The sequence below is a fragment of the Otolemur garnettii genome, unplaced genomic scaffold (assembly GCF_000181295.1).
Source record: "Otolemur garnettii isolate 467f Iridium unplaced genomic scaffold, OtoGar3 scaffold00018, whole genome shotgun sequence".
Taxonomy (NCBI): Eukaryota; Metazoa; Chordata; class Mammalia; order Primates; family Galagidae; genus Otolemur; species Otolemur garnettii.
Window position 1 is genome coordinate 18,378,397 of NW_003852413.1, and position 12,124 is coordinate 18,390,520.

The 12,124-nt window shown below is 51.5% G+C and overlaps 1 protein-coding gene across 1 annotated transcript; it reads right to left on the minus strand.

Moving 5' to 3' along the window:
- Positions 1-9,030: 9,030 nt before the first annotated feature.
- On the minus strand, positions 9,031-11,055 carry SPPL2C (signal peptide peptidase like 2C). The gene has a single exon (XM_003786228.1). The coding sequence runs from the start codon at positions 11,050-11,052 to the stop codon at positions 9,031-9,033; it is 2,022 nt and encodes a 673-aa protein (XP_003786276.1). The 5' UTR covers positions 11,053-11,055.
- Between the last annotated feature and the right edge of the window lie 1,069 nt (positions 11,056-12,124).

Genomic DNA, 12,124 nt, shown 5'->3' on the forward strand with positions numbered 1-12,124 from the left:
TGTCTCAAAAAAAAAAAAAAAAACCAACAACCCCCCCCAACAAATAAGGACCTAAATATCTCAGATGACAGATGATATCTTGAAGTAAGGCTTTAATAATGGAAAGGAGAAAATGGATCCCAGAGATTTTCCTTGTGTAGAATCAATGAGAAATGGTAACTAGTTAGACACTGTGCTAACTAGTACTCTCCCCAGAATGGAGAGTATTCCAGAATACAGAAATAGAAGTCCAGCATTATAATTAATCAGAGATATGCAAATTAAAAACATGCTGTTTTCATCATATCAAATTAGCAAAGACACTGCCAGGGGTGTGGCTACATGGTCACTGCCATATTTTACAGTAGGACATAGAGGACAAATTAACATAAATATTATTTGGAAGGTAGTTTAGCAAAATGCATTATAAGCTTTAAAGATTTTCATTTCCTGGCTCAGCACCTGTGGCTCCAGCGGCTAAGGCGCCAGCCACATACAACTAAGGTGGCGGGTTTGAATCCCCAGCCTGGGCCTGCCAAACAACAATGATGGCTGCAACCAAAAAATGGCCAGGCGTTGTGGCGGGCACTTGTGGTCCCAGCTACTTGGGAGGCTGAGGCAGGAGACTCGCTTGAGCCCAGGAGTTGGAGGTTGCTGTGAGCTGTGATGCCATGGCATTCTACCCAGGGGGATAGCTTGAGGCTCCGTCTAAAAAAAAAAAGATTTTCATTTCCCTTGTTTCCTAGGAATAAAATGACTGCATCTTAGAGGAAAGTCCTAAAATAAATAAAGGTTATAGGCAAAGATATCCTTCACAGTATTTTAGGACAGACCAAACATCCAATAAACAAGTGTTAAATTTATCGAGTTATATTTGCTATAGAATACTTCACAGTGTTATGAATAGAGATCATGTTGAATATTTACAGCAAACCATCAAGTTATATATATTTGGTCTGATTATAACTGTAAAGAAAATACACAAATGAAAACCTGTGCATGGAACTCTTAGAAGAAGACACAGGACGAAAGCTGACCAATAGCTTTGGAAGTGATTTCTTAGATATGACACCAAAGGCACAGGCGTTAAGAGGAAAAATAGACAAATTGGGCTTCATAAGAATTAAAAAATTTTTGTGCATCAAAAGACACTCTCGACAGAGTAAAAAGGCAACCCAAAGAATGGGAGAAATGTTTGCAAATTATGTACCTGATACATAAGGGATTAATATTCAGAATATATAGAGATAAGGGATTAATATTCAGAATCTATAGAGAACTTCTTAAACTCAGCAACGGAAAGGCAATCCTATTTAAAAATGGGCAAAGGATATTTATCTATTTATTTAGAGACAGAGTCTCACTTTGTTGCCTTGGGGAGAGTGTCACAGCATCATAGCTCACAACAACCTCAATCTCTTGGGCTCAGGTGATCCTCCTGCCTCAGCCTTCTGAGTAGCTGAAACGACAGGTGCCTGCCACAGTGCCCTGCTAGTTTTTCTATTTTTAATAGAGACAGGGTCTCGTTCTTGCTTAGGCTGGGTCTTGATCTCCTCAGTTCAAGCAATCCACCCACCTTAGCCTTCCAGAGTGCTAGAATCACACTAGCTCTGGCAAAGCATTTAAATAGACATTTCTCCAAAGAAGATTAAAAAATTGCCAATAGGCATGTGAAAGGATGCTTATTACTAATTATTTGAAAAATGCAAATCAAAACCATAATGATATACTACCTCACAACCTTTAGGATGGCTATTATTAAAAAAAAACAGAAAAGAACAAGTATTGATAAAGGTGTACACTGTTGGTATGAATGTAAAATATAGTATAACCTCTGTGGAAAACAGTATAGCAGTCTCCCAAGAAATTAAACAGAGAACCAGGTGTGATGACATGTGCCTGCAATCTCAGGAGGCTGAGGAGGGCAAATGGCTTGAGCTGGGGAATTTGAGACCAGCCTGGGCAATATAGTGAGCCCCCATCCTCTGCTCTCCCACAAAACAAACAAAAAATTAAACGCAGAATTACCATGTGACCCAGAAATTCCTCTTCTGGATATAACCCCCCCCCCAAAGAATTGAAAGCTGAGTTTTGAAGACATTTGTACAGCGATGTTCATAGCAGCATTAGTCACAATAGCTAAAATGTGGAAGCAACCCAGGTATCCATCCACAGATGAACGGAGAAGCAGAATGTGGTATATACATACGATGCAATATTATTCTGCCTTGGAAAGGAAAAGAATTGCACAATATGCTACAACCTGGACGAGCCTTGAGGACGTGATGCTAAATGAAAGAAGCCAGTCACAAAAAGACAAATTCTGTCTGGTTTCACTCATGGGAGGGTGGCCAAAATTATAGAAGGTGGAATGGTGGTTGCCAGGAGCTGGGGAGGGGGAAATGAGGAGTTGTGTATGGCCACAGAATTTCAGCTTTACAAGATGGAAAGAGTTCTGGAAATTGACAGTGGTGATGGTTGCACAACATTGTGAATGTATTTAACACCACTGACCTGTACATTTAAAAATGAGTGAGATAAATTTTCTGCTATGTGTATTTTACCATAATTAAAAAAAATACAAAACCAGACCCCCTATGTGTGGGAAAAGGCAAACCAAAAGGGTCTCTTGTTTATGAAGAATTCTTCAATAGCTCCAGGTTTTGGTTGCCTTGGCCTTGTCTCTGGCTTTGCTGTGTGACCTTGGGCATGCTGCTTTCCCTCTCTGTTCTTAGTTCTGAAGAGTTCTGGAAGGCCTCTGGAGTCACTGTCTACTCTGTAATTCAGCCCTTCCCCTCCCCCCATCTAGTCTGCTATTCAAGTCCTTAAGAGGCTGGGGGAAGGAACTTAAAGATGTTTCTCAGAACAACTCTCCAGAATTTTAGTAGCTCCCAGCTCAGCCTGCTGCTTCCCTTCCAGGCTCCTTTCCTGGCTCTCTGGTGGGAGAGCACTTCCCATCATCAGACGTGGGTCAGAAGGGAGTGTAGGACCTGGATCAGATTCACAAGGGGGATCCTAGGAAGAGTCACCTCAAAGATAAAGTTAAGTACTTGTAAAGTAAAGCAATAGTGGGTAGTATTTTGTTTATAAACAGACAGATCATAGCACCTGTTCTGTGTGTGTGTGAACATGTGCCTGGGCCTTGGGTTGGGGGGACAATATGGGGCATCTCCCCTGCCTCAGAATAGGAATAGTCCATACCTGGGCTATATGTGGACACTCATTCACAGTGTCCTGATTCTATGGGTGGCATAAGCCTCAGGGCATGGATCATCTCCCAGCATTAAGAACATTCAGCATCGCTGTCGGATTAGTTCATTTAATAAAATACCAGAATACCCTTCTCCAGGACTCCTCAACCTTCTCACAGTCTGCATTCTACAGGGTTGGCCCTTGGCTTACTAGGGGCTTCAGAACACTGCTGATGGGTAGTTTATTACATATGTTTTAAATATCACCCCTGATTGTATTAACAAGTATTCCCAAGTTCCCAAATGGCATTCAACCCTGCCTGCTCTTATCTTACTGGCCAGGAGGTGGCAGCACAGGAGCGCTCAAGATTCAGGGGCTTAAGGGGAAAAAAAGACAAAACATTTGGTGGTTCAGTTAAACTGCAAAAACCCCTCTCAGGTGTTGCCTGAGGTGTTGCCCTCCTCATCAGCTGGCAGCCACCCACACAGCACATCCCAGCAGTCATGGGCAAGGGAGGCCAGGGGAAGAGAATGGCACCAACCCCTGCGGTGTTGCCCTCCTCATCAGCTGGCAGCCACCCACACAGCACATCCCAGCAGTCATGGGCAAGGGAGGCCAGGGGAAGAGAATGGCACCATCTCCGGGAGATCCTTTGGGAAAGATTGTATTTAGATGCGTGCTGCAGGCTGTCCTGGAAACTTGCTCTAAACCTGGGCTTCATGTAATGAGACACTGCAAATATCTGACCTTTCACAAGTGCCTGGCAAATGTTAGCTGTTCATACACATACCTTAGCTCGTCTGATCCTTACAGCAAACCACAAGGTAAGTCTCAGCAGCCCATTTTGCAGATGAGAAAATGGAAGCATAGACAGATAACCTCAGCTGGCCAGCATCACACAGCAAGTGAAATCAATGCTGGGCTGTGAACCCAAGTCAGAGTCCAGCTGTGTCCTTCCTGTCTAGCTGGGGAGGGGCTTGATGCTGAAATCATAAACCTTAATTAACCAACACATACAGGCACTTCCCAAGGAAAACAGAGGGCTATATCTACCAAGGGTGCAGACAGCAAAGGAATAGGGATACCCCGAGTTTTCCTGGGGGAGGCCTGTTTTCAGAGGAGTGTGTTGAAACGAGAGCTTGTCCCAGGTACTGGGCAGTGAGGCAGGAGCCCAAAGTTCTGCTCTATTTCTGGTGTCCCATTGCTGTGTGACCTTGGGTGGGCCCTGACCCTCTCTGGGCTTTCCTTTTCTCATCTGTGGATTAGAGCATCTCATGGGTCATTGCTTATTCTCACTTTCTCAGGAATCCAGAAGCTCCAGCACCAAACTCTTTTTATTAACTATTCATAAAAAAACAAGGCTGTGACTTATGGAATACTTGCTAGAATTTTAACCAAGACCACAAAAAGAAATGCTGGGTGACCTGAGAGAAACACAGCCCCAGCACTGGGGCTGGGTCACCTGGAGTCCTGGATGTGGCCTTGGAGTCTGTCTATTCCTGGCCTGGTCCCATCTGAGGTTTCACCTGGCACAGGTCGGGCTTCCCCGGGAAGCAGGTGCTGAGACGTGGTCAGGAGAGCAGAAGGAAAGAGGAGGTGGCGGCAGCGTCTCCAGTAGGGGGAGCCAGTGGACCGACAGAAGCCAGCTGCAGCTCTGCCTCCCTCCGGGCACTGCCACGGACTGCGTGGTGGGTGGAGCCCACCAGGTGCTGGGTCACTGTCTAGCTCAGTTCCATGTCCCCCTCCCTGGATTGAAAGCTGAGGCTCCCCAGGAGGCTATTAGCTCTTCGCACTCCTCAGAGCCGGTGGGCAGTGAGTCCTTAAAGCGGGGAAAGGGATAGGCCTGGAGGCAGGGAGCTGGAAAACCTCGGCCTTTGGGGAGGAGAATACAGCGTCAGCACTCCCCTCCCCTGGGCCCAGGGCTGGATCTAAAGAGAACAGCAGCTACAGGTTACAGCCCAGGTGTGTGTGTGCAAATGTATACCAGGATATGCGTGTGTTCAGTACAGGTGCACTGTGGGTGTGCACATGGATGTGTGTGCACATATACATATGGGGTCTAATACTTTCCACAGCCCTCAAGGGTAGGCAGTGAGTTCTTAACACCCATCTTATAATGAGGAAACGTTTGCATCCCCAGGGGCTCACAGCTTGTAGGGAGGACCCGTCCATCTCACAGACTCGCTTACTGAGCACCTCCATGTGCCAGGCCCAGTGTTGGGTGAACAAAGGAAGACAGAGGTTGCCCAGAGACAGGGCATTTGTCAAACTTCTGCACACACTTAAATTATGTTGATCCAAAAAAAAAAAAAAAAAAAGAGAGAGAGAGAGAGAATATACTTACTATGCTTTGAACTTCTTGTAAAAGTAATTTAATTAACGATCTTTAAAAATTGTTCACACTGGTTGAAAATCACAGGTCTAGGGACAGGAGACAGTAAATTGATGGGTTGGCTGGGAAAGTTGGTTCAATTCCTCCTGCCCCAGGGTTGACCAGGGGAGTAGGCTGGAGGCTGAGACTTTGGTCATGGTCAGGCAGGCTCCAGGCTGAAAGAGTGTGTCAGGGTGGAAAGCAGGACAGGGCGCCCTTGTACTTTGAAGCCTTCCCCACCTCCTCCTGGCCCAGCTAGACAAGAGAGTGAAGCCAGACTCTGAGGGTGTTCAGCCTGGGCTGGGGTTGGGAGTGTCCCTCAAAACTCCGGATGCCTGGTTCTACCCCTGCCAAATCAGAATCTACTGGGCTGGAGCCCAGGAGTCTGTATTTTGGCAGATGTCCCAGAAATTCTGACATGTAGCCATGTTTGGGCACCTTTGTCTAAACCCCTCAGGCTGCTTGGTAGACCTGGAGTCCTTGCCTGCCCCATCTGTGAAGTGGGCTGAGTTGCTGAAGAACATTCCGGGGAAGGGAAAGAAGGGTCCTGCCATCCCCTGCCTCCCACACTTCTTTTCCTGAGTAGGGTGGAGGAGCTTGGAGCGGGTGGGGTGTGGGGGGAATGCAGTAGTTATTCCAGTCACATGAAGAATACGTGTCCCCCTATTTCAATGTGGACTTCCTGGGAGTAGGACTCAGGTACGCCATGGCAGTTGCCCTGGGGGAGCTGTCTGGGAGGGAGTGAGGGGTGCAGATGGTGAAAGGGAAGCAGCCCTCAGAGTGGGTCATCCAGGGCCTGACAAGCCTATGGGAACTCTGGAGCTGGGCCCCCCACATGTGGCTGTGGCCACTGCAAGGTAAGGGCCAATCTTGGGTGACCAGGATGGTGTCCCATTGAGGAGTAGGGCGAAGGGCAGGGCTGGGGTGGTCCCTGGACACCTGGGCTGCTGTCACCCCTAGGACTGGGCTCAGGACCCTGTGAGTGCCTCAATCCTGCTCCCTACACACCAAGCAGCAAGCTAGGGGGGAGGGAGGGGTGGAGACAGCAGAGCAGACTCAGGCCCTCCTTATCCTTCCTCCCCATCAGGCCCTTGCATGCATGGGGAGGGGTGCAACTGGACACACCTCAAGACTTTCCTCCTTGGGGGCAGGAGTCAGCCCCTCTCAGGGGACTCCAGGCCTGCACCTTCAGAGGCCAGCTGCACATTCTTGGGGGAGAGGTGATCTTTTCGTCCTGAACTCCCACTCTGGAAGCCTCGGCTCTGTCTGGCCCTTCCCCTCAGGCCTGGCAGAGGCTGTAGCTGCCCCCGGCAGGCCTAGTGACGCAGGTAGCAGCAGGGAGGCTGCACAGGCTGAGGCTGGGCCAGGGCCTGTGGAGTCCCCTCTGTCCAGGCCAGATGGCCACTGGCTCCAGGGGGAGGGGCTGCCAGCACCTCAGGTCTGCAGCCTGGCCGGGTCCTTTGCCCTTCCCTCGCCTAGCCCATGCCTTCAGCTGCTGTTTGTTGTGGGGCTGTGCTTCTACCCCAGCAGCTGGAGCATTGAGACACCCACTCCTGCCCTACCTCACAGCCCCTCACTCCCACTGGGGCCTGTCCAGACCCCACAGTGTCACATCTACTCACTAGTGCCCTGCAGGAACCTGGTGGGGTGGTCTGGGCAGCAGGGTCTTTCCTTGTGGAGTCCCATGCTCCTCTACAGTTCTGGCTGGATCAACCTCTCATTAATTCACTCATTCATTCATTCCTCTAACAAATCAAGCACCTATACACAGATGAACAAGGCAGATGAGGTCCCGGTCGTCCTGAAGCTCTCACTCTACTGAACAGAAAGTTAGTTCTGGGCAGCGCCTGTGGCTCAGAGGAGTAGGGCACTGGCCCCATATGCTGGAGGTGGTGGGTTCAAACCCAGCCCAAGCCAAAAAAAAAAAAAAAGAAAAGAAAGAAAGAAAGTTAGTTCTAGGCAGAAAGAAAATTGTAGGAGGCCCTGTGGAGGGTGAGTGGCATGGTGGGACCAGTGTGTGCTTTGGTGGAGGGTGAGGCGGAGAGAGAGGGGTGGTGGGGCTGGAACCCCAAGGTCTTATAGGAGCTTTGGGGTTCTGCAAGGCCTTTGTAAAGAGGAGAAAGATAAACTTAGTTCACATTCCTGTGGGTCCTCCTATGTGCAGAGCATCGTGACATCACCTGACACAAGCCAACCCATTCAAACTTCCTAATGACCCGAAGGTGGGTCCTATAATTTCACAGAAGAGGAAACTGAGGCACTGACAGGTTAAGTCACTTGCTCAGTGACATACTGAGCAGGGCTGGGATTTCCAGTGGGCAGCCCAGCTGCAGAGCCCTAACCATTGTACAACACCGCCTCTCTGGATGCACTTCCTCCTTTCCAACTCAGCCTCCCCCAGGAAGCCTTCCCTCACCCCAGAGTTTGTCCCAATTAAGCAACACATAAATATACCACATTGCCTAAAAACCTACAGGGTCCTCAGGAGGTCATCTTCTCAATGCCTCTGCTTCCAGATGGATGTGGTCATTATAGTTCCATTTTGCAGGTGAGACTACTGAGGCCCAAAGAGACATGACCATCATCTAGAGACAGTGAGGGAACTACAGCCATGGTCTCCTGAATCCTTCCACTCAGCTGACCTCTCCAACCCCTCCTGTCCCCACTTTCAGACAATTCTGAGGGCAATTCTCTTTGTCTATCCTCCACCCCTGCCCTTCCCCCAGCTAGACGGGGAGCCTCCCCTGTGCCTACTACACAGTGGTGCACACAGCAGGGGCATACTCAGTGTCTGTGGATGAAGTGGGTGCATGAATGCAGGGACATTCTGGCTTGGTGCTGCTGTTCTGTTTGGGATGCCCTGGGCAGAGATGTTTAGCAGAATGAATGTGAGCTGAGGCGTGGAGGATGCTTAGGAATTTTCTAGAAAACCAGGGAATCAGGTTGGAGTATTTTTGCCTGGGGTGAGAAGGGCATCCAAAGGGAATAGCACGTGCGAAGAGTGAGGGTGAGGATGTGAAGAGGTCGGGGAGCAGCCACAGTTCTTCTGGACCTGAGCAGGGGGAAGAGATCGGCAGTGAGGCTGGGTGGGTGGTAGGTATGGGATGGGCATGTCTGCCCTGTCTGACAGCTAAGGAGCTGCTGCTCTGGCTTGGGGGTCATATAAACAGTCCAGGAAAGGGGAAATAGCTGCCTAGTGAGCCCTGAATGCAAATCCTGACTTTGCTGCCTGAACTTGGACAAGTCTTGCATTCTCTCTGAGCCTCAATTTCCCTTCTGCACCATCTTAGGGTGGTGCCTACTCCTAAGGACCCTATGGGCCCTACAGAAACTTATTCTGTGGCCACTGTTTCTTCACAACTGACAAAAAGAGGCTGCTTTGGTAGATAGGGAATCTCTTTAATGCCCCGATTTCTTGTAGCCACGCCTGGCTTTGCTCTGCAGTGTTCTACCAGCCCTGTCAGGGGCACATGTCCAGGGGCTCCAGTTCATAAGGGAGCCTGGGTTAGCACGCTCTTCTTCAGCTTCAAGCCCTTTCTCTTGTGGAGCCCTGCCCAGGGCAAGCTGGCGTCTCGGGCCTGGGTGTGGGTGTGGCCCAGCTCCGAAGGCTGGGACAGCAGAGGCATCAATGGCATCAGCTCTGAGGCTGCAGGGGAAACAGAGGGAAGCTCCTGGGGATCCACATTGGCATCACTCCAGCCCTCAGAGCTGTCACTGTGGCCATCCGTGCTGGTGGCTTCATCCTCAGATATGGTGACAATGTCAGCTGTGTCTTCCCCTGTATTGCTGTCTAAGTCCCCTGGCCCCTGATTGGTGGCTCCCTCAGACTCTCTGATCATGTGGGCATCTGCTGCATGCCCTGGGTCCTGCTCGGAGTCAGATGAAAGAGCCCTGCAGAGCTTGTCTCTGCCCTTACCGGTCCAGAAGAGGGCGAGCTCTTGGCGGTGGGCAGCCACAGCTAGGCTGGTGAGCAGGGTGCTGGACACCAAGTAGAGCAAGGCAGGCTGGCCCATCTGCATGACAACCATGGCCATGAAAGTGACCAGCAGGCCCACGGCATAGGCCATGGTGCAGGCCACAAAGTAGACCTGGTGTGAATGGATTTGTACGTCAAAGCGGTGACAGTAGGCCACAAGGAAGCCGGGGACCACGATGTCCCCAAAGCCAAGGATGGAGAAGGGCTGGTCGCAGAGGGTCAAGGCCGAGAAGCTTAGCCGGGGCACCTTGAGCACCATGGGCAGCCTCTCTCGGCGAGAGGACTCCGCCGGGCCCATGGCCACCTCCACCATGACGCTCTCACCAGTCTTGGTGAGGAGGGGAGTGACAAAGACAAAGAAGACGTCGAAGGCCAGCAAGGCCAGCAGGAAGGAGGTGCAGCTCTTGAGTGTGGGCAGCCGCACCCGTCTCAGGACAAACAGGCAGTAGGCCACGCCCAGCGCATCCTGCAGGAGCCATGCCCAGCTGTCCTCATTACGGTAGGCAACCCAGAGGATGGTCACCAGCATGCACAGGCCAGCCAGCATCAGCAGGGGTGGCTGCAGGAAGGCCCGGCGACCATGCAGGGACCGCCGGTATTGCCACAGGGGCAAGGAGCGCACCAGGGGGGCCAGGCAGCTGTAGAGGCCAGTGCCAGCACCCAGGCCGAAAATTCCAATCATGACGTAGACGAAATAGTCATAGAAGAAGTAGAGTAGCAGCATGATGGAGCAGGACATGGTGACCACCACACCCGTCATGGCTGGCGTGAAGTCCACTGGCGCATCCTCATCTTCTTCTTCCTCTTGGGGCCCCTGGGCCCCTTCGGCCACTGCTGCTTGTGGCTGATTGTGACCTCCAGGTCCCCCTCCTCCTCCTCGGGCCCGGTGCCGCTGCAGCTGGTCAGCCTCGGTCTGCCCAGCCCAGTAGCCACCAGCGGCCACGGTGCCGACAGCCAGGATGAAGATGACCACCATGTTGTAGTCCATGATGGGCTCTGGGGGTGCGTACAAGGCCACATGGACCACGCCGTCCCCGTAAGTATGACTGAGGATGTCGAGCATGTCGGTGTAGCGGAGCACAGCCACAGGGATGGTGAGGTCGGGCAGGGGCTTGTGGGGGTCCTGGGACGCCAGGGTGGTGTCTGAGCACTGTTGCCCACTGATCCGGCTCACGATGATTAGCCCATGGGCACCCTGGCCCTGAGCCAGCCAGCCCTTGTCGTAGAAGCTGCAGTTGCCCCTCATGACCATGGCAGTGGTGTGGTGGAGGGGCCGCTGGCTAGGGGAGCCAGGCTGGGCCTGGTGGGAAGAGTCCTTGCTCGGGCACCAAGGTGCCATGGTGCCAAGGTGTAGGGGCAGGAGCGGGGCGTGGCGCAGGTCCTGTGGCAGGTTGACGTAGTCAGAGCTATAAAGGACACAGTAGTCCTTGCTCCAGTTCTCCGACACCACATGGACCACGCCATACTCTCCCTGGGCCATGATGTTGTTGAGGAGGAGGAAGCCCACGGGGAGGAGGAAACCCAGGCGCGCCATCCTCCTCAGCCACCTGCTGCGTCCTCCTGAGGTGGCAGCTGTTCACAGCCCAGTTTTCCTCCCAGGAGGTGGGTGTGGCCTTTTGTCACAGAGCAGCTTGGCCGCCTGTCCTGGAAACCAGGGCCACACCTACTGAGTCACAAAGCTGGGCACAGAGTCCCTCCCAGGATCATGGCCCCCAACTCTGGCCACAGTAGAGAGAGGTCCCCCAGGTCCTGCCTTCTGCCTGGGCCCAGGAGGGCTAGACCAGGTAATTGGAAATAAGAGGTGGAGAATGGGGTCAGGGGTGCCTAGACCAGATTCTGGACCAGCTTTGCCCCTTATCATGGGTGACCCAGGGCAGTGCCTTTCTGTTGTAAGGGCTTGTTTCTTCAGTTGCAAAGAAATGAGAATATTGGACCAGGGAGTTTCTACAACCCCCTGGTGCTCTGAGCTCATGTCACTGAGCTCTTCTTCTCCTTCTCCTCCTCCTCCTCCTTCTGATTTTTTGAGACACAGTCTCACTCTGTTGCCCTGGGTACAGTGCCATAGCATCATCATAGTTCATAGCAATCTCAGACTCTTGGGCTCAAGTGATTCTCTTTGCCTCAGCTTCCTGAGTATCTAGGACTGCAGGCGCCTGCCATAATTCCCAGCTAAATTTTCTATTTTTATTTTTATTTTTTAATTTTTGAGACAGAGCCTCAAGCTGTCGCCCTGGGTAGAGTGCTATGGCATCACAGCTCACAGCAACCTCCAACTCCTGGGCTCAAGTGATTCTCCTGCTTCTGCCTCCCAAGTAGCCGGCACTACAGGCACCCACCACAAGGCCCGGCTATTTTTGGTTGTAGCCGTCATTGTTCCTTGGTGGGCTGGGGCTGGATTAAAACCCACCAGCTCAGGTGTATGTGGCTGGTGCCTTAACGGCTTGAACTACAGGTGCTGAGCCTAAATTTTCTGTTTTTTGTCGAGATGAGATCTCGCTCTTGCTCAGGCTAGTCTTGAACTTCTGAGCTCAAGTGATCTGCCTGTCCTGGCCTCCCAGACTGCTAGGATTACAGGAGTGAGCCACTGTGCTTGGACTTGCTGAACA